Source organism: Rhinichthys klamathensis, unplaced genomic scaffold (genome assembly GCF_029890125.1).
Source record: "Rhinichthys klamathensis goyatoka isolate OS25496 unplaced genomic scaffold, OSU_Roscu_1.1 h1tg000446l_1, whole genome shotgun sequence".
Taxonomy (NCBI): Eukaryota; Metazoa; Chordata; class Actinopteri; order Cypriniformes; family Leuciscidae; genus Rhinichthys; species Rhinichthys klamathensis.
The window spans coordinates 2,160,236-2,183,083 of record NW_026606941.1 but is presented as its reverse complement, the minus strand read 5'-3'; the positions used below and the strand labels follow the sequence as shown (position 1 = coordinate 2,183,083).

Genomic DNA, 22,848 nt, shown 5'->3' with positions numbered 1-22,848 from the left:
ACTACATAAAATATTTCAGTGTAACTTTGCCGAATATTCTTATTAGGCCATGGTACGGTGATTTTACAGTGCAAAGTAACGTTACCTCATCAGATTGTCCTATGAAATAAACGGCTAGGATGATTTTACAGTGCAAAATACCTAATCAGATTGTCCTACCAGTATGAAATAAACGGGTAGGATGATTTTACAGTGCAAAATACCTCATCAGATTGTCCTACCAGTATGAAATAAACGGGTAGGATGATTTTACAGTGCAAAATACCTCATCAGATTGTCCTACCAGTATGAAATAAACGGGTAGGATGATTTTACAGTGCAAAATACCTCATCAGATTGTCTTACCAGTATGAAATAAACGGGAAGGATGATTTTACAGTGCAAAATACCTCATCAGATTGTCCTACCAGTATGAAATAAACGGGAAGGATGATTTTACAGTGCAAAATACCTCATCAGATTGTCCTACCAGTATGAAATAAACGGGAAGGATGATTTTACAGTGCAAAATACCTCATCAGATTGTCCTACCAGTATGAAATAAACGGGAAGGATGATTTTACAGTGCAAAATACCTCATCAGATTGTCTTACCAGTATGAAATAAATGGGAAGGATGATTTTACAGTGCAAAATACCTCATCAGATTGTCCTACCAGTATGAAATAAACGGGAAGGATGATTTTACAGTGCAAAATACCTCATCAGATTGTCCTACCAGTATGAAATAAACGGGAAGGATGATTTTACAGTGCAAAATACCTCATCAGATTGTCTTACCAGTATGAAATAAACGGGAAGGATGATTTTACAGTGCAAAATACCTCATCAGATTGTCCTACCAGTATGAAATAAACGGGTAGGATGATTTTACAGTGCAAAATACCTCATCAGATTGTCTTACCAGTATGAAATAAACGGGAAGGATGATTTTACAGTGCAAAATACCTCATCAGATTGTCCTACCAGTATGAAATAAACGGGTAGGATGATTTTACAGTGCAAAATACCTCATCAGATTGTCCTACCAGTATGAAATAAACGGGAAGGATGATTTTACAGTGCAAAATACCTCATCAGATTGTCCTACCAGTATGAAATAAACGGGAAGGATGATTTTACAGTGCAAAATACCTCATCAGATTGTCTTACCAGTATGAAATAAACGGGAAGGATGATTTTACAGTGCAAAATACCTCATCAGATTGTCCTACCAGTATGAAATAAACGGGAAGGATGATTTTACAGTGCAAAATACCTCATCAGATTGTCCTACCAGTATGAAATAAACGGGTAGGATGATTTTACAGTGCAAAATACCTCATCAGATTGTCCAGTATGAAATAAACGGCTAGGATGATTTTACAGTGCAAAATACCTCATCAGATTGTCCTACCAGTATGAAATAAACGGGAAGGATGATTTTACAGTGCAAAATACCTCATCAGATTGTCCTGGAAAAATAAACAGATAGGATGATTGATTTGACAGTCTAAGTTTTTAATCTGTATAGTCCCTGGACAGATGTTACAAATTTACTCTAAACCAGATGATAATGTAAATTGAAATAAGATTAGTTATTGAGATAATTTATAATCAAGCAGATAGAATATATATACAGAAAGGAGATTATTAATCAAATTCATTTCAAAATTCAAAATCATGCAACACAGAGGCACAATACAAAACAAGTAAAACAATAAGTTATTAATATAAATATGAACTAAGACCACACTGTGCTGCAGACTGTTATCAATGCAAATGATAAAGGGACATACACTCAAACTATACTACACACTTTTTGCACATAAACACATTTAGGCTACTGAAGTTGCAACATTTAAAATGTGCCCATCTATTGCAGCTCTCACACTGTACCTGAAAATAAAAGAGATGAATATATATGTAAATTAGTACATTTAAAACAATATAGAATCTGAAAACATGAAAAGAAAAATTACCTTTTCATTTAAATAACAAAATTCTACAAAAAAACATGGCACATAAAGTTAAACTATTGCTTTTTGGGTGTGTGCATTATTAGTTGTACCATTTCAATCATGCTTTCGTTGGGGTCGTCTTCCAGCATGCTGCAAAGCACACAGTACTCCTCTGCATTACCTATACATTTGTTAACATTAAAAAAAGATAAATATGAATTCATTGGACAATCATATCATAGTGTACTAAATGTCAACATAAACGCCATGAAAAAAAATTCTCAGACCTGTTCTGAAATTACATTAAATCAAATCATTCTTGCATTACTTTTTGCATCCTTCAAGTTATTTTCTACTCTGAAAAATGTATTTAATCAAGTAAGAATATCCAAATATACAGAGGGGATAGAGAAGAAAATTATAGAGTGAAGATAGCATCTACAGAGGTGTACTACATGACACACTGTACATTACAATACATACACTACTACGGTATTACAGAATTAAAACAGCACTCACCTCGACATCCAAGAAGTGTGCAGGCTACTTTCATGCGTGCTGAGCTGACCGCTTCAGGCGTAGTCTGAACATTGCTGATCGTTCCTGTCAGCAGGTATTGTTCAGCAAACTGAAACATTAATTGACAGATGACTTAATTAAATTCATTATAACATATCCAGACCTGAAGCCACTCTTGAAAATATATGAACACATACATTCAATACCAATACTCCACAACTGCTGGAATCCATCTGCAGGTCGTGCTTCAGGGTCCGTAATTGCCACTGGGCTGTTTGCTCATCACATCTCAGTTTTAAAAAATTCCTAGATGTCGTCAAAACATTTGTACTGTTTAGAATCGAATAGCATAAAAAAAAATAAAAAAGATGAAACAGTTCTAAAAAGGTTACCTCCAGTTCCGCAGAATCTTATGTTCATAAGAACGTTCATTTCCCATTGGGTCAATCACAAGGAGTGTTTTTTCAGGCATGTTGATAATCTGGAATATAATGTCATGTAATCATAAATAAGGTTTTAAAATATTTTTAGATCACTACTAACAACTACAGGAAGCTGCTTAAATAAACCTTTAAATTATTGACCTAAAGCATTAAAGAATGTCTGCAGATTATGGAGAAAGTGTCAACACAGTGATTTAGTTATTTGCAGGTGAATATAACACATAAGAATATAAGTGAATGGTAGCAATATTCTGAGGGAAAATTCCAAACGGAAGTGAGCATCCCTATGCCCTACTCCCTTCGAAGGGCAGAGCCCTTGAAGTGGGGACTTTGGAGTGAGCAGGGCACTTGCGTGACATTATGTAGCCGTTTGGAACGCACTTGGTGAAGAGAGCGATGAAAGACAATGTAATTTCCTCATTATCTTCACATGGGAATGTTCCCACTCTAAAAAAAATATATATATATATATAAGAGCCTTTGTTATCTTTATCTCCTGTCTATATATATATATATAGACAGGAGATAAAGATAACAAAGGCTCTTTGCCTTCGTCATATATAGCCTATTTGTGTGTACTTCTCTGCTCACAACTTTAAAACTTGCAGTGTGTCATCTTTGACCCTGCATTACCTAACACATTTCTTACCTATGAAACTTATTTAAACATAACATGACAAACATTTGTGAAATATCACGAACATGAACAAAACAAAACAACTTGAATTGCTCTGTTGGTTAGTTAACTCGAACTATCCCACCAGTATTCTGTTTGACAATAGCCCAAGATCACTAAAGAAGAAGAAGAAGAAGAAAAAAAAACATTTTCTATAATCTCACTTGCAATGTACTTTGAAAAATACACACGCACCACAAGAATCCAATGTGCTCCAACGTTCACAGGGCACAGCCAAATGTCCTCAATGGGAAACTTCATCTATGAAAAGTATTTAATAACAAGTTTGTGGTGGTTCCAAAACACGTAAATATTATGTACTTTATTACTTTCCGGAAAGCTAAATTACCTTTCCTAGGCATCTGAACTGTCCAGCAAACAACGAACGTGCAACAACTGCACAAAGCTGGTGTATGTGGTTCTGAAAAAAAAATAAAAATTTTAAGTATATACAATTAAATGAGTGTTCCTAAATAAGTAGACATTCTATACATACCTGTTGTTTTTCAACGACCAGGTGCAGGTATGCATCAATAACCTAAATTAAGAAAAATAAACATGAATATAAACAAACTAAACTTTATTTTTGTGAGAAAATAATAAGTATTTTGGGTTTATAAGTCATTTAGACAACCGCCCGATTGGAAAGAAAGGCCACCCATAGCATAAGAATAAATAACTTACTTCATCAGCAAGCCACTCGGCCCCTTGCAGTGAGTGAAAAGAAGAGTCATAGAGCTTATATGGCCCAACAACTGCTTCAACCTGACCAGTGACATTTGCAGCCCAGACCTTCATTACTGAAAAAGAAAGACAAAGTTAGTGTTGTCAATAATTTTTCTAATTAATCAACTTTACAGGGCCAACGAGCCAACATAAAATGAACTTGGCAAATTGAACGTGCCAAACATTCAAGGCCGTAGGTTTAGTCTTTAAGTTGGAAGAGACAACAATCCACCCCCTACCCCACATCGGTAGTAATATGTAAAATAATGTGATTGAGTTCGCTGAAGTATTAGGAAGGACAATTCTGCCCTCCTAAAATGTATGCAAACCTACGCCCTTGCAAACAGTCATCATGTCAAAAGGGTACAGGACAGCTAGAGGAAGTGGATATAACTCAAAACAATTTATGGTATCTCTATTAAATAAGAAAATTTTAATATTTTGGTGGCCGCAGTTGTGAAGGTTTTTCAGTGAGCTTTGATTTCAAAATACTGTTTGACTTCGTTCATGCATTTTGAATTTTTTAGGCATATTTTTTTTATGGGGGGGGGGGGGGGGGGGGTCATTTAAAAATACTAGGTAGGTAGGATGAACCGTATTTTTTATGATTTATTGGTTATTATGTCCACTTCCTATAAATAACGGTGACCTGTGACCAACAGGTCAAAATGGCCACCATGATTTAAACACTGCAAGCAAGCAACCATAACAAGAAGACCAAACTGGTCAGTTAGGCCAAACTGGCAACTAAGGATGAACTGAGATCTCTGTAAATATAAAACCTTGTTCCTCTGAGATTTGGTTTACATCTGATGGGAACTTTATTGCTGGCTCTTCATCTGTTGGGGTTAATTTTAGCTCCTTGATGTACCCATTTGTTTGGTCAAGCATTTTAGGAGCAACTTGAATAACAGAAGGTCTTTGTAACGCTGAATCTTGGAGCTTCTCAGAATCATTTACCTTGGTCACAGAATGCGGAGTGCTGAGTGGTGCAACAGTGCAAGGAGGCATCTTGCAAGAACTGTTACTCTCTGTAGACCCACTGATTGAGATAACAGAACAGTCATCAGGCACTTTTCCAGTTTGGCTTCTTCTGTATGGTTTAATGTGACCAATGCTATATTTAGTTTTTAAAGTAATCCCTCCAGGTTTGTTTAATGTGACAAGTTTGCCACTGAGTCTCTCAATGATGTAGGGTCCTGAGAAGTCAGGTTCAATCCTTCCTCCTTTTCTTCCACGCTTCCTCATATTCATCAGAAGAACCTCATCACCAACATGGTAAATCAAGTCTTTGTACTTCTTCTGGACCTTTTTAGCATATGCTTCCTTCTGTTTCTCCTGTGATTTACCAATGTTTTCTTCTGCCTGTTTTTTGGCCTCATCTCTCTTTTTTTTATCGGAAACTACATAATCACTAAAACTTGATTCCACAGGGAGACTGATGGTGGAAAGCTAAAAAACAAGGCAATATAATTTAAGCAATATAAATTCATTTGTGAACTATTTAAATTTTCACATGTGCATGTATATTATGAAAAGCCCATGGTAGCATGAGAAGAGGCCCTTTGCTAAAAACATGGTTGTTCACTATTCATAACAAACTGTTAGGAATATTAGTGACCCTTATTGTCTGTTGTGGAACAAAGTCCAAAAAATATTATCATTACTAGTTTAAGATCAAAGGTTTTATAACAGATGTTAAAATTTAATACAGTTAATCAAGTCAGGGTACCAATAATAAAAACTATATTTACTGTATGATTAGTTTTGTAAAAAGAAAAAAAGTTTTGCATCTTCTACTACAGTACCCATTGGAAATTATTTCAAGGCTAAATTTACTTTAAGCACAATTCTTCTGACATAGGCTAGTATGACAAAATTGCTGAAATGACTCCATAAGCACACTCACTGGCATTTCAACAGGAATCTCTGCAGGGAACACTGCCTCTCTCCCATACATTAAAAGAAAAGGGGAGTGTTTTGTGGTGGTGTGGACCTTTGATCTTAAAGAAAACAAGGTGGCATCCAGATAGACATCCCAGTCATTCTGCTGGTCGTTAACCAATTTCTTGAGGGCTCTAAAGTGACACATAAGGGGGAAAGTTTTTTGTTTTTTAGAAGGCTTATAAACTTGGAGTATGAAAGCCTTTTTAGGAATACATTTATAACTTATTTGGTGCCTTGAAGCGGAAGATGGGTCAAAATGTCATGGGGGGCGGGGGTGCCTTAACTTTTCCTGACCTAGGTACATACAATAATAAAACTTACCGTTTAATGTTGTCGTTGGTCTTTTCATCCAGGCCATTAGTTTGAGGATGATAAGCTGCTGTCACACTTCTTTTGATGCACAACATTTCACAAAGCCTGTGGTTAAGCTTAAAAAATAAAGGGGAAAAAAATCACTGTGAATAAATGGGTGAAAAGCTCCTTAAAACATACAGTAGTTGAATATATGTACTGTATGTGCAAAAATATAACAACTCTTGAAAATCTGAAAACAAAGACAATGGGTTTCATTCATGAAACATTCGTAAATATACGAGTAAATATGAGAGTGATTTGCACGTAAAGAGACCTTCCCGAAAACTCATCTCCTGATTCACAAATACTTCGTAAACGTCAGATGTGATAGTGAAATCTGTGTGTGTTAATGAATTCCAATCAGTCGTAAATGGGACGCGCGTGCACGTTCATTCTCAATTACCATAAATCCCGCCCATTAAATCCGACTGACAACTATATATGGGCATCATATGACACCAAACGAAGGATTTCAACATGTCTTCTCAAAAGCGAATGAAAAAGAAAAATTTCTCAGATGCAGAAATCGAAGTTTTATTATCAGAAGTTCATTCAAAACACCACATTTTATTTTCAAGCGTAGGCTACATAGTGGCGTATCGGGTCCTAAAGAAAAGCAAGCTTGGCTGCATATTACAGATGCAGTTACTGGAGTTTCATCTGTTAATCAAACAGTCTCAGAAGTAAAAAGAAAAACCGTATAGTAATTACTATATATAATATTTTTTCAAAATGCTGTGTAAATATGTACCCGATTAAGGTGAATTAAAATGCAGCCTTAGTTATTAATGAGCAAAATGTTCGGATGTTAAACGCACTATTTACGCGTGGCTGGGAGCAGGTGTAGATTTCTTTTGTACCAACTAACATTTGGAAAATACGAACATTTTAATGAATCCGAAAATTTACGCCAGAACCACTGTACACACGATTTACACAAAAATTCGTTCTGCTCGTGTTTCATGAATGAGACCCATTGAGGCTAAACCTAAATCACTTTAATACTGATCATTTTAAATACACTTACATCATTTACAAATTCCCTTCCCTGATCTGAGAGAATTCTCTGGGGACAACCATGCCTATAAATGATGGAACAGAGATGTCTTCCAACTTCAGCTGCTGTCTTGGTTTTTAAAGGAAAAGCCTCAACCCACTTAGAGAAGTAGTCTGTGGCTGTGAGGATGTATTTAAAGCCATCTGCAGTTTCAGGTAATGGTCCAGTTAAATCAATGCCAACAAGCTCCCAAACAGCAGAAACCTATCAAGTCCACCAAATGTAAAGTAAGTTTAGTGTGTATAAAGTAGGTTTAGTATATGTATACTGTATGTTACTGCACTTATTTACCTTGATGCACTGTAAGGTCTGCACAGCAGTCAAAGGCTTTCCAACTTTTTGACATTGATCACATTCCAATACCTTTCAGAAATTGTTGTATATATATATATATACATATTTGTGAGTTGATATATATATCTATAAATATAAACTAAAATAACTATATAGAATAAATAACACATACCCAATTTTCAATGTCAACTGACATGCCATGCCAGTAAAATCTGGCACAGATGGCAGCACGTGTTTTACCAATCCCCGTGTGTCCACCAATGGGCGAGGAATGGAATTCTTCAAAGAGCATCCTGGCTTCCTCTTTGGTTTTTATCACTCTTTTGCTTCCATAAAAAAGCTCTCCATCTACATCAGTGGTCTCAAACTCGCGGCCCGCGGGCCATTTGCGGCCCGCAGGGTGATATTTTGTGGCCCCCTACTTGACATTAAAGTTTAATGTTAGTGCGGCCCGTCGTTGCGTGTGCCGCGTTTTAAAAAAAAAATATATTTTTTTTATCCCTTAAAGGGCTACCATAGATAGTCTCGTGACACGGTGGGTTTGTTGTCAATAGTTGTCATAGACAACCGCGAAGTACAAACATATTGCGCCTGGAAAAAATGAGCGCGTCGCTTAAATTATGAGCGCGCTTGCCGCGCGCCTACATTTGAAATAACGAACTTGAGCGCGCAAAATATGTGAGCGCGATATGTGAACAGGCCCCTTGGTGAGCTACCACCAATCAGACCACGAGCTACTGGCAGCTCGCGAGCGACGTGTTGGAGAGAGACCCTGCCCTAAAACAATGTGAGAATAATCATTTTGAGCTTGTAATATGTGTCCAACAGGTTCATAAGAAGGTTTGCTTTGATTTGTGCAGTCAGTAATTTGAGACACTATACATGTGAAAGAATTCAATAAGACGGGCAGACATGACTGCAAATATTTGTATTTCAAAAGCAATAATTGTTTTTCTAAGTATAATAAAAGGAAATGTGCCTTCAAAAAAACAAAAAAACATTCAATATCATTAATGTGTTGTATAAAGAAAATAAAAAGGACATAAGCAAATATAAATATCACAAATATGTGTTATAGACAAAGAAAGTTTGTAAAATGAACTTCAACTGTCAGAAGGACAGCTCATAAAGAACCAATCATGTACAGAAAGGAATGTTCAAATTCAGAGGAACAGTTCAGAAGAAACGTTAATAATAAATATTGAGAAGATTGGATCAGTTGTGCTCCTTTTTTGGAATACTTGAATACTATTTTTTTGTGGAATACTTGATGCGGCCCAGCCTGACCCCGACTCTACCTCCAGCGGCCCCCAGTTAAGTTGAGTTTGAGACCCCTGATCTACATTAAAGAGAAAACATGACTATGACAGAAGCAAAAGGACATTTGGCATTGTTGGAAAAGAAAATCAAGATGGGAACAAATGAATAATAAAATAAACATAATTGAAATGTAAAGTTAAAATAAATACCCTTTAGGTTGAATTTAAGTGCATATCTTCTAATGTTCTGCCTTTTGGACTTATCATACCCTGATGGGTACGATCCCACTGACAGAAGATTATACAGTGCTTCCCACTTATCTTCCATAGCTGTCAAAAAATGCAAGAAAAAAAAACTAGATTAATCAAAAATTTTTATGTGATTAATTGTAATTACAAACATTATATATACATTTATTATATTTTATAATGTAATAATTTCACAGTTGATCTCCAAATTGATGCAAAAACAATATAGAGTATATATTTTAAATATTTGTTTAATGGCGTATTTTTATGAATGAAAACAGCTGTCACTTTAAGACCTGCCGCTGCTGAGAGAGATGCGATCTCACACGCCTCACACTCTTTATGATCATTTGATACTTTATTTAATTAATTTAAGACTGATCTTATGAGGACACTCGACAAAACGGACATTTTGACATAATTGTGTGTGTTTATATTTTACACCAAACAATCAAATCATATGCCCCGCCCATATCTAGCCTAATGTTTTCATGAAAAATGCTAATATGATCAATGGTGCTAGCTGGCTTTGTATGAATGTGCCCGTAAACAGTTCTCATTACTGCTATATATCTTTGTATAATAAAAATTAACATAAATAGAGAAAAACTTACCTCAGATGAAGAAGTTCTCACGCAAGTAGTAAAATATTATGGGCGTATTGTTCAGCGTGACAAAAATGACGCAAAATTGATGTGCGCATGCGCAGTAAGCCTTGGTAGGACAATCTGACGGGTAGGATGGAATGTCAGGACACCTGTCGGCCATGATGGTAGGAGACGCTATCGGTTGCCAGGGGCAACGCCTTCAGAACTTCACAGTGGCGCGACTAAACATTCCAGAAATAGCGAAAGAGAGACAGCGCAGCTTAGTCTTTGTTTACATTTTACCGATTCAAGACAATAAATCTGTAAGCAGCTAAGCACATATCACAATGCTTCTCTTTTCAAATACAAACAATACTTTATTGATTATAAGCCTATGACTAACACACATAAAACTAATATAACACAAACACACGCACACGCATTCATACAAGTTGAAGAAAGACAGAGAGTGAGGAAGAATGAGTTTTAGGAGTTAGATGGTGAGATCCCAAGTTTCTATATGCACTTAAAAGACATGACCTGAACGAACCATCAATAATTAATTTCACCCTTGTATCGTTTCTTAGGCGGGTAATTCAATTTGATATTAAAATGCACCTGCAGTTTCAGGTAAAAGTCTGGAGGTACTTGCTTGTCCTTGCTTTGCTTTTGGGGATTCCCTTTTGTCGGTGTGAAGGTGTTCCCCGGGTCCGTTGTTTGGCTGGCGGTCTCCTCGTGCTTGATAGATCTTGGGCAGCCAGTCACGTGGTGTGTTGGCGCGGATGAATGAAAGTCTTCGAAGTTGGAAGCTGGTTTTGCAGTTGAAACGTTAAAACGAAACTTTGCAGCAAACTTAACTTAGAACCGAGACTTTTAATGGAAAAGAAAACAAACTAAGAGAAGAAAGAAAAGTGTGACGAGATGGCTTGAATTAAATCTGTTTTAACCCATATCTTGATTTGGGTCATTTGTCTCTGCGTCTACATGGTTACTATAACCATCGTCGGCTCCACCCGGCTTGTTCTGCCGAAAGAGAGCATCACAAGAGAGCAGAGGGCAAGAGAGCATCACAAGAGCGCATCACAAGAGAGAGAGTCTGTGTCCGGGTCTAAGATTTTAAACTCAAAATGTTTGTCCCGCCTCCTGGAGGAATTTGGAATTCGGACAATAAGATACTATATGGTTATTTGAGAAGGGGGTCTTTTCTATCCCCCCCCTTCTCTCATCACAAATCATGTGTTGTCTGTGGTCTACTTACTCATCAGCTTGAACAGAGGATTCAGTTTAGACATAATTTCCATTTTAAGAACATAAACATTTTTACACGGATTTCAATCAAGCCACCTTCTGAATTAATAATATATGAGCATAATGATAGGAAACACAACACTTTCATTCCAGTATCTCTAATATTTAAAACAATTACATGACTTAGATGTGATCTAAGCAGAATAGACACATACAGGGGTTGTAAACACAATATACAATTATGTTATGTTACATAATTTTGATTATGGGTCAGTCAAGAATTGTTCCGGGATGAGTTTTATGGAGTTTGATATGGAGGAAAGTCCTTATGTGTGTGTGTAAAGTTTCTGGGGTTTAAGAAAGACATTCCAGTCTGAGGTAATGATAGTTCCTGCTGAAGTCTGTTCTTGTTCAACATATCATGAGACCTTGGTTCTTAAAGAAAGCTAGTCTGTTTAGTCGCAGGGGTCAGGTGACTTCTTGTTAGGGCCTCTTGTTTCACCATTTCTGAACAGATCTGTTCTTGCCGAATTATAAAACATTGACAACGTTCTCCCTTTAGTTAAACAACAAAAGGGTCTCTTGGCTCCAGTACCTGGGGATAATCTGGAATATGCAGCATCTTGTGTTTGGTTATGTCTGAAAGCTTCAATTGTGTGGGTTGCATTCTCGTTGTCGCTACAGCAGCAACAGCGAGCAAAGCCTGCTTTCAAAAGCAACACATTTCAGCACAGTTCGCCTTTTATTTAACACAAACGAACGAAATTAATACTCTGTTATTCAACTAGAGTTGTTTCATTTGTTATAGATATATCTGTACCGCGAAATGTTTTTAAAAAAGACACTTGTTTTAATGACGTACGATTCGCATTGACAGGGGAATGTCCGATCTGTTCGCTTAACGTTGCACGGCAGGTGCAAATGCGCGTATCTGATTCATATCAGATTTATTTCTACATATGAATGAGGCCTGAATGAAACATCAAGTATGACTGAACTCTCGCAGTTTAACGTTACAGGTTTCTAAGTCTTGCACCCAGCCGCAACAGACTTGTTCAGCTTCTGACTTAAAGCTTCTGAACTCTTGCATTGTGTAGGCAGTAACGTTAGTCACTGATACCATAAACAAACCAGGTAATTAACTATGTCAGCGTATGTGAAAGGTCAGGTGGTAGTGCTTTGGGTCTTTCGTCCATTCTGTAGCAGGTCGTACGGGTCCATGTTGATGTCAAGTAGTTTCTCTAAATAACGCTGCTTGGTGTTGTCATTTAGTCTCTCCCGATAGAGCCCCTTTCCTTTTGCTTCCCCCTTCTTCATTTATTCCCAAGAAACTGTGCCTTATCGCAAAAATGCAAACAAATATCAAGCTCCTCTCTCTCTCTGTCGCTATTTCTCTCGGTCTCACGGTCGAAGTAACCATGACAACGGATAGCGTATCCTACCAAGATGGCGAATCCTTCCCACAATGCAACGCGGAGTGATACGCGTGACGTCACCTTCTCATTCTCAATATGAAATTGGTAAATTCATACGTAATTTTGGTAGTAACTTAGCTAAAAAGAAAAACAATGATGAGAGTAATATAATATGTAAAATTTCAAATTTTCTATCTAAAATGGTTCTATCTGATGCTGAAAAGGTTGAGCTTACTCATCTTCAAAAAGCGTTGGATGAGGTTTATAAACAAAAAGCCGAAGGGGCATTTGTTAGATCACGGAAAAAATGGATAGAGGAAGGTGAGCAGAATTCTTCTTATTTCTTTAGATTGGAAAGACAACAAATGGAAAAAAATCAGATTGAAATAAAGCTTATGATTGATGGAAATCTTTGTGAAGACCAAAAAGCTATTGCAAATTTTTGTGCCAAATTTTATCGTGAGTTATACACATCTAAATTTAGCAAACAACATGCTCATATCTTTTTTGAGTCCTTATCTTCTGTTAATCAATTAGGTAACGCTGATTTGGTAACGCAAACCTTTTGTGACTCCCCCATTACCTTAAAAGAAATAGAGGAAGCAATTAAATCTCTAAAAACAAATAAATCCCCTGGTACAGACGGTTTAACGTCAGAATTCTATTATGTATTCAGTGAAAATATAGCTCCTTTTTTATTAAATGTCTTTAAGGAAAGCATAAACAATTCGTCTCTCCCTCCTACTTTATGCCAAGGGTTGATCACTTTAATTCCCAAATCAAATAAAAATATTACTTTCATAGATAATTGGCGTCCAATTACATTATCAAACAATGATTATAAAATAATTGCTTTAGTATTAGCCAAAAGATTAAAAGGAGTATTACATTCAATTATTGATGAAACACAATCTGGCTTTATGCAAAATAGACACATATCTAACAACATAAGGTTAATATTGGACATTTTAGATTACTCTGATATAATTAATAACGATAGCTTCATTCTTTTCTTAGACTATTACAAAGCGTTTGATACTTTAGAACACAATTTTCTATTTCAAGCACTTAAAAAAATAGGATTTGGTGACTCATTTTGTAAGATGGTGAAAATGTTGTATATAAATGGAAATAGTTCTATTAAACTAAAAAGCGGTACTTCTCCCAGATTTTTCCTTGATCGTGGTGTTCGACAGGGATGTCCAGTGTCTCCTTATTTATTTTTAATTGCTGTACAATTTCTTAATTTGCATATCAAAAGGAGCAATCTAAAAGGCATAACTGTTGGAACTACAAATTTAATCATTAGTCAGTTAGCTGATGACACAGCGCTGTTTTTAGAAGATTCTTCTCAAATCCCTATAGCCCTAAATATCCTTGAGTCATTTTCTAAAGCCTCCGGTCTAAGTCTGAATACAGATAAATGTGAATTATTTCCCATAAAAAATTGTAGTGTTTCCGCAATAAACGGCATAGCTGTTAAAAGCTCTGTTAAATATCTTGGTATAGAAATAACTAAAGATAAAAATAGATGTGCAACAAATTTTACTCCGATTATTGATAAGACAAAGAAAAAACTGAACTGCTGGCTTCAAAGAGATCTGTCTATATTAAAGGAAGAATTTTGCTCACCAAGGCTGAGGGGCTTTCACGTCTCTCTTATGCTGCCCAATCTCTGTATGTTGATAAGACCACAGCTAAAGTGATTGATAGAGTTCTGACAGATTTCGTCTGGAAAAATAAAATCCACTATATGAAGAAATCGGTGATTCTAAACTATTATAACAAAGGTGGATTAAATTTGATTGATTTTAACTCTTTAAATTATACTTTCAAAATAAATTGGCTTAATCGGTATTTGAAAAATCAAGACTCCATCTGGAATATCTTCCCACAACAAGTGTTTTCATATATTGGGGGGTTGAGATTTTTATTAATGTGCAATTACAACATATAAAAAATTCCTATCAAACTTTCACATTTCCATCAACAGGTACTTTTAGCATGGGCTTTAATATATAAACACAATTTTTCCCCTCATAATTTTCTTATTTGGAATAATCAATATATCTTATATAAAAATAGATCTTTATTTTATGATAATTGGTTTATTAATGGTTTATTTTTAGTCCGTCAGCTTTTTAACAAACAAGGTTTCTTAATGACATACACAGAGTTTCTTTCAGAATACAATATACCAGTTACTCCCAAAGAATTTGCTATAGTTTTGGGAGCTATACCAACAGCGATCTGTATCCTCTTTAAAAATTGTCCTTACTCTCGTACAATAATTAGTACTCTTCCTGAGCCAGATAAAACTCCAATTGGTAAAATATGTTTTTCAGGAAAAAAAGATAGAAATAATAAAGTTAGATCCCTCTTTCTTGTAGATATAGTTTCTGTTTCTCCTGTAATTTCATACTGGAGTAGATTATTTAAAAATTTAAATTGGGAAAAGATTTGGTCCTTACCACAAAAATATTTTTTAACAAATAAAGTAAAAGAAGTATCCTTCAAAATATTAAATAAATTTTACCCTGCTAAATATTTCATGATTAAATATAAAAGTACAAGATGCTCATTTTGCCAACTTCATACAGAAACTGTTTATCATTTATTTTGGTCATGTTTCTATACTAAACAACTATGGGAAAGTATTGGCAAGTTTATTAAAGATAATATCCAGCAAGATATATCAGTAACCTTTAAAGACATTATTGTTGGATACTTTGACTCTGATCCCGATAAAAAAAAAGCCTGCTTTGTAACCAATTTTATTTTATTTTATTGGGAAATTCTATATCCATAAATGTAAATTCTCCAACAACAAACCAATTTTTATAGTTTTTTTTAAAGAATTTGAAATGTACCTTAACACCATCTCATCCTCAGTAAATAAGAAAGCAATAAAAACACTTTTATTTTGTAATGACTTTAATTTGGTTAGACCTACTCTAAATTTTGTATTGAATATCTTGTCCTCTTGACCCTCTTTTTTTTTTTTTTTTTTTTTAGATAGTTACACACTTGTGTTAAGATGACTCTGTACATATTGTTGTCATATTTTGTACAGATATGTTTGCAATTTTGTCATTTGTCATCTTTGTTTGTTTGTAAGCATAATAAAAAAATAAAAAATAAAAAAAAGATATTTGGCCCTCACAAGCAAAGCCAAACGTGTACACAATAACATTCACTCATGTTGGGTTTTCATGTCTTGGGGACATTCCATAGGCATACATACACCAAACTGTAATCTATTCCCCAAACAAACCTACCTTCACAGAAAACTTTCTGCATTTGTTCTATTTTCAAAAACACTTATTATTCCCCACAAGGACACGGATTTCGGATATTGCCATAACATAGTGTATGCCTGAACCACACAACCATACACACACGCCCTATTGGACTACTAAAATAAACAAAACCCTCCCAACATCAGTCTAAACTCTAAAGTACACATGTTTACAAACTTTCGCAACAAAGTGTTTAAGAACAGCGTTTGCCATTCAAAGGTGAATTCTGGAATAATCGCAGGAGTAATTTGAGTGTCTGAAAAATAAATTAAAAAGCGATAAAATGGCAGTACTGCTGCTGGCACTGCTGCTCTGTTGTGGGAGCTCAATTGCACAAGATTTATTGACACCAAATATGGACATTATTGCTGAGCTCCAGAAGCTAAAACACATGGATGAAAGAATACAAAAATTAGAAGAAACACTGACCAAAGTATTGAGTGAGAATGAAGGTAAGGTGGATTTGTCTTGAACATGTCATTGTGGAACAACTTTACAATTTATGAACTTACAAAGAAATTACAACTTACACATCTTTATAAATTCATTGTTTTGCAATATTGTGACATAATCATATCAATGTGTATTCCGTACAGCTTTGAAAACCTTGGTACAAGATTCACAATATAAGTTTGAAACTGTCCAAAAAGAGATTGAAGGCAAGTATAAGGCACATCTTGTTCCCATAGACATTTAAATGTATTAAATTAAACTTTTTATTTGATTACACATTTTATATCAGCCCATTTGCTTATTTCCAGCCAAAAAGGTTGCTTTCTCTGCTGGACTTCTGGCATCTGGAAGCGCACAAACTGGGCCCACTGATAAACTGAAAATTCTGGAATACAAGAAAGTCTTTAGTAATGTTGGAAGTGCCTATGACTCAAATACTGGTAAGGACTGTAAAGAGAATACCATTACAGGAATACTGTTCTTAAACCTGTTCACATATGATGACATTTTCTGTGGCTGCTTTGTTCATGTGCCTTACAGGTATTTTCACAGCACCAATAAAAGGAGCCTATTACTTCAGATTTTATGCTCATTCTCATGGTGGAACCACAATGGCAGTCAGTCTCTTGAAGAACGGTGAAACCCAGTGCTCTGTGCATGCCTGGAAGCCTGTTAGCAATGGTAATGGCAGCAATGGTGTTGTTCTCACACTGGAGATCGGTGATCAGATTTATACACGACTTTGGAAGAACACCTGGGTTTATGATGATCCAGAAAGTTACACTAGTTTCAGTGGCTTTCTGATTTTCCCCTTGTGAACACCTGAATTTCTTAGAAATCCAGTGCAGGATGTGATGCAAAACACAATTATATGAAATTGTTCCTGTGTAAGTGACCTATGTCCAAGTAAATTAGAGCAAATAGGGACAACAAAAGGGAAATAATTGTTTATGCTTGTTAGTTACGATATGTTAATGTCTGGACTTCTTCATATTTCTTGAAGTCTGAAGAGTAAATGAGCTGAACTCATATGATCTATCTAAGAATGAGAGTAATACATATCTCTAACATATCAAATGCTGAACATTTCATTAAATAAACCAAATATGTAACACAGAATTATGATTCACTTGCATTTTTCCCCCAAGGTGGTCAGACACCAGCAAAGAATCGGCAAGTCAATGATAAACAGTCAAAATTAGACTTTTAAAGCTAATAGTGTGCAGTTTAATGGTCAAATATGAATCATACTTCACATCAAATTCATGTTATTGGTGGTATGAATGAAAAAATAATTTAGAAAAAGTTTTATTTTTTTAACTTAAAAGACCATCCTAACCACTTAACCTAAAAATCACTGACAGCATTGTCACATGATCAAATATTTGCCACGGTTAACACTGAAGAAAAAAAAAAAGAAAAGAAAAAAAACCAAACCAAAACATTTAATTTAATATTTTATTGAAACTTTCCTGTAGAATTATTCTGAAACAGGGTGATGTAAAAAAGACAGGTAAATACAAACATAGATGTTTCATGGAAGCTTGTTGGTTCTCTGTAGAGGAGCCACTCAAGTTTCTCCCTTTAAAAATACAAATTTTACCTTTGTTCACAGAAAGAAAATTCCCATAGAGACACAGGGCAAACAGGGAACAGGCCAGTTTCACTGAGAATGCATAATGGACATATTCTGATAGTGAAAAATAAAAACCCAGAATTATTAGGAATAACTGGAGAATGTCATAGTTTCTGTTGTTTGAAAACAAATGTTTGTCTTCATCAAGGTTAAGGGACTTCAAAAGCCTGAAAAGTTGTCATGCTTACATTAAAAATAAACTGACATCAGTGAAACTGATGTAATTGTAGTGTCAGTTATTATAAGTGTGCAGGCATCTATAGACAAATCTTTTAAAGACTGGCTTCAACCTTTCAAAAGAACTGAAAGGGTTGAATTTTGAGTGGGTGTCTGAAATCCATGGTGTTAAAAACAGCCTATGAGTCATCGCCATTAACGCTGTCACCATCTTCCCCTTCCACATGCTCACCCTCTTCCTCCTCTTCTTCCTCTTCTTCATTCTCTCCTTCCTGGCTTTTAACCTGAGGAAAAACAACAACAACTTGTCAGTGTATCGCCATAGTTGGAAACAAATCTTAGAGACCCAAACAGAGAATATTAGAATTGAGAATATTAGACATCTTTACTCAAATCATGTCCTCACAAATTCAGCACCAATTACACTTAATCTTAACATCCATAATCATAAATGCAAATAAATTAATTTTCACAAACCTCCTCCTCTTCCTCCAACAGATCTCTTTCCTCCTCAGAATCGTTTATCTCTTGCTCTTCCCTCTCTCTGTCTTTCTTGCTGGAATGCTGCAGAGAGGAAGCCTCACCCACTTCTGCCTTCACACTCTTCCCCTCTGATGTAAAAAAAAAAAAAAAACATGCATATACAATAAATATAAACACACATACTGTACATATATACACTACTGTCCAAAAGTCTTAGGTACGTTAGTATTTTCACCCCCCAAAAATGGTTTTAAGCCAGTTATTTATATGTTTTGCTGTAATGTGTCTGAAGGAAATATCAGTTTACATTTCCAAACATTCATTTTGCCATTAATTGTAATCCAGTAAGATTTTTGTATGCACAAGTAGTCCGACAACAGCCAATATGCTCCACACGGAGATCTGATCTCGCCATCAGAGTCTGTCTGTGATTACATGAAGAAACAGAAAAAACTGAGACCGACTAAATCCAGAAGAACTGTGGCAACGTCTCCAAGACGCTTGAAGAAACAAACGTCCAAAGCTACAGTACTGTGAAAACTTTTAGGCACTCGTGTAAAACTGCTGTAAAGTGAGGATGCTTTCAGAAAATAATGTCATAAATAGGTTTTATTGATCATTTAACTTATATTAACTAAATCAAAACAATTTTTGGTGTGACCACCCTTTGCGTTTAAAACAGATTTTGTTCTAGGAACACTTGCACATAGTTAAGGTATCTTTGGAGGTCAGTTTCTTCAAACGTCTAGGATACATTGCCACAGTTCTTCTGGATTTAGTCTGTCTCAGTATTTTCTGTTTCCTCATGTAATCACAGATAGACTCGATGGTGATATCAGATCTCCTCGTGGAGCATACCAGCTGTTGTCAGACTCCTTGTACATACAAAATTTTTTTTTGATGTAATGGTATTTTAAAATGTATTATTTTTGAAAAATAATATGATTAATGATTATTTTCTGGGGCCATTTGAAGGCCATGTATGGTGAACCTGCTGCAGAAACTCAGGGGGAAACGGTGAACACTTTTACCGGATTTCTTGCTGTGGTCTTTCTCCATCCTGTCCAGACTCTCCAGCAGATAGTCAACCTTGTGTTTGATTTGAGAAAGCTCTCTCTTAATTGTTTGGAGGTCATCTGCTTTTACTGAAAGAAAAAGAATTCCCTGAATGCATGTACCAATTGACAAGCCAACCAAGGTCAAAAATGTAAAATGAGTAAAGTCAGGCTGTAAAAAAGTTTTTTAAAAAGTTTAAAAAGTAAAAAAAAAATGCAATGTTAACCAAAAAAATAAATAATAATAAACACAAAAATCAACCAAAATGTATTTAACATATTTGTCACTGGTTGATTAAATGGTTAGTTTACCCATCATTTACTCACCCTTGTTTTGTTCCAAACCCGTAAGACTTTTGTTCGTCTTCGGAACACAAATGAAGATTTTTTTTTTTACTAAAATCTGAGCCAGCTCTGTACTCTCCATTGACAGCTACCATTTTGAAGCTTTAAAAAGTTCATAAAGAGATCGTAAAACTAATCCAATTGAATTGAGCGGTTTAGTCTAAATTCTCTGAAGAGATACAATCGCTTTATATGATGAACAGATTGAATTTAGGCTTTTATTCACGAATAAACATTGATCAGCAAACATAAACAGAAGCTTAACCGAACCTGCTTGACGAGCGAGAACCAACCTCTTGTGGAAGCTCAAACTTGCTGCATAACATGAGAATGAACCTCATTGGTTCTCACACTTCAAGAGAACATGCTTGAGCTTTCGTTTACCACAACTGATGTGCGAGTTGATGAATGTTTTTATGTGAATAAAAGCCTAAATTAAATCTGATCAGCGTATAAAGCGAACATGTCTCTTCAGAAAATTTGAACTAAACCACTCAATTCATATGGATTAGTTTTTACGATCTCTTTATGAACTTTTTGAAGCGTCAAAGTGTCAGTTGCATAGCTGCCAATGGAGGGACATTTTATTCTTGTGACACTTTATTTGTGTTCCAAAGATGAACTAAAGTCTTACAGGTTTGGAACGACATGAGGGTGAGTAATTAATGACAGAATAGATTTTTTTGGGTGAACTATCCTTTTAAACAAACCCCTCTAGAGTGAAAATAAAGAAAAAAGTACTGACGGGCTCGAGAGGATGTCCGCTGGCTGCTCTTGGAAGCAGTTGAGAAACTGGACTTGGTGCGGCGGCTGGTTCCCCCACTCATACTGACCCGTGGACGTTTGGAAGGGATCACAGCCCGTGACAGAGGAGGTGGTGGTGGCGGGGGCACACGGGAAGGATATGAATACATTCTGTACAACACAAAGAGATTGAGGTGTCAGCAAAAAGTGCACACATTTTTATATATATACCCACTGGCAAAGTGTTTGTACGACACATCGACAACTGCAGATCTTACCTGTCAAAGTATTCTCTCTGGAAATCATAATCAACCTCAAAACCAGAACTACTGCTGGAGAGACTTTAGAAAAATAGAGATTTTAACAACAACAACAACACTGGCTTATTGGAATAAAACATTAAAATGGGTGAATATAAAAAAAATTAAAACAAATGTATAACTTACCTGTACATATCTCCAGCTGATCGCTTGGACGTGTTTGGCCTGTGAGGTTTGGGTTCTCCTGCCAAGTTAATATCTGATTGAAAGACAAGGCAATTGTTTAATTAAAAAAAAACAATAAGATAAAATAATAAGATAAGTCTCAGATTGTTTTATGTCCTCACCAAGCACCTGTCCAACGATCATCCGGCCGTCCTCTCCTGCAACAGCAGCTCGCGCGGTCCTCTCGTTGACGTACTGGACAAAAGCGTAGCCCTTGTGCACAGAGCAGCCAACAATCTTGCCGTATTTGCTAAAAATAGCTTCAACATCTGCCTTGGTAACCAGCATAGTATTTAGGTTTCCAATGAAGACCCTTGAGTTCAGCGACCGTGGGTCTGTCTTATTTGTGACGTTGCTGGCAATCAGCTGACTAGCGCTGGGAGAACGACTAGGGCAGTGAAAGGAGACATAAGGAAGGAAATTAGTATATTTTTGAGGGGAAAGCTTGCAAAATGTTGAGCCTATCCTACTTTTATGACATATAGTACAGTATTTTTATTTTTATTTTTTGCTACTTGCTGATGTATGCATTTGCTAATTTGTGGATGATCTGGCTAGATTATAAAGTAAACCCAAACAGTACAATACTATTCCTCAATAACTATTTAATAACTATTCCTCAATACTATTCCTCATTTGTGGTTTCTGTATTAGACATTGAAAGTAACTGTTGATGACTGTGACTCACTCCATGGTGTTACTGCAGGCCAGGGCAGTCGTCTGTTTGTCAATGGGAATAGCCAAAAGTGCAGATTGCTCTCAGCCAAAGCAACAATTCCAACACCCCAACCAGTGAGCAGCCCTTGGCTCCTAACAATAACACTGAGAGAACCAAAACACACCTCATTACATCTGTACAAGGTTAGATTTGTTTTGAGAGATAATATACATTCTCATAAGAATATACATAAGAAAGATGACCAATCAAAATTCAGTATGCAAAATAGTATGGTCATTAGGCGAACATTCTATTTGTGGAAAAAAATTGAAAGTAAAAATTAATTATAGGGGGGGGGGGGGGGGGGGGGGGGGGGGGGGGATAACGTAAAGAAAAAAAGTATTTGTTGAAACGGCTATAGCAAACATTTGGTTTCATCTTCATCATTCACAAAAAGTGATGCAGCAGATTCCCGCGATTATAAACATCGTTAACTTTGACCTGAAATACCCAGCGCGACCAGAGAGCTGCAATTTGGGTTCTTATCACCCTCTCTCCTCTCCACATATAGCCGGTGTGTGGTGAGCGCACGGGGGCCGTTGTTCTGTGGCTGCCGTCGCATCATCCAGGTGGTGGTGGTTGAGGAGAGACCCGACATGATTGTAAAGCGCTTTGGGTGTACAGCAGTACACAGTAAAGCGCTATATAAATGCCTCATTCATTCATTCATTCACTCACACAATTGAGTTTGAATATTCCCATTTAACACTCAAGAACGCGGTATGGTTTCTTTGATTAAA

General features: G+C 36.0%; 3 protein-coding genes across 7 annotated transcripts; 1 reads left to right on the top strand and 2 right to left on the bottom strand.

Moving 5' to 3' along the window:
• Positions 1-1,613: 1,613 nt before the first annotated feature.
• Positions 1,614-8,299, bottom strand: LOC130071616 (uncharacterized). 4 transcript variants are annotated; one of them, XM_056236465.1, is made up of 13 exons: positions 8,128-8,299; positions 7,953-8,024; positions 7,632-7,865; positions 6,572-6,678; positions 4,262-4,377; positions 4,074-4,115; positions 3,927-3,998; positions 3,773-3,838; positions 2,851-2,939; positions 2,656-2,764; positions 2,459-2,567; positions 2,050-2,120; positions 1,614-1,877 (listed from the first exon to the last, which is right to left on the bottom strand). In XM_056236465.1, the coding sequence occupies exons 4-13, from the start codon at positions 6,606-6,608 to the stop codon at positions 1,785-1,787; spliced, it is 804 nt and encodes a 267-aa protein (XP_056092440.1). In that variant the 5' UTR covers positions 6,609-6,678; positions 7,632-7,865; positions 7,953-8,024; positions 8,128-8,299; the 3' UTR covers positions 1,614-1,784. The 4 variants fall into 4 exon arrangements, with proteins under 4 accessions (XP_056092440.1, XP_056092439.1, XP_056092441.1 ...); XM_056236464.1 differs by having other exon boundaries at positions 7,632-8,024; XM_056236466.1 differs by lacking the exons at positions 7,632-7,865; positions 7,953-8,024; positions 8,128-8,299 and adding an exon at positions 6,213-6,381 and having other exon boundaries at positions 6,572-6,662.
• A 7,966-nt stretch (positions 8,300-16,265) lies between these two features.
• c1ql4l (complement component 1, q subcomponent-like 4 like) lies at positions 16,266-17,584 on the top strand. Its single transcript, XM_056236421.1, has 4 exons — positions 16,266-16,464; positions 16,609-16,671; positions 16,774-16,905; positions 17,006-17,584. Exons 1-4 carry the CDS (start codon positions 16,296-16,298, stop codon positions 17,281-17,283), a joined length of 642 nt encoding a protein of 213 aa, XP_056092396.1. The 5' UTR covers positions 16,266-16,295; the 3' UTR covers positions 17,284-17,584.
• A 325-nt stretch (positions 17,585-17,909) lies between these two features.
• Positions 17,910-22,212, bottom strand: hnrnpc (heterogeneous nuclear ribonucleoprotein C). Of its 2 annotated transcripts, none has more exons than XM_056236419.1 (8): positions 22,079-22,212; positions 21,513-21,778; positions 21,352-21,424; positions 21,184-21,246; positions 20,907-21,076; positions 19,793-19,906; positions 18,756-18,889; positions 17,910-18,562 (listed from the first exon to the last, which is right to left on the bottom strand). In XM_056236419.1, the coding sequence occupies exons 1-8, from the start codon at positions 22,081-22,083 to the stop codon at positions 18,458-18,460; spliced, it is 930 nt and encodes a 309-aa protein (XP_056092394.1). In that variant the 5' UTR covers positions 22,084-22,212; the 3' UTR covers positions 17,910-18,457. The 2 variants fall into 2 exon arrangements, with proteins under 2 accessions (XP_056092394.1, XP_056092395.1); XM_056236420.1 differs by having other exon boundaries at positions 17,910-18,564; positions 18,761-18,889.
• Positions 22,213-22,848: the final 636 nt, after the last annotated feature.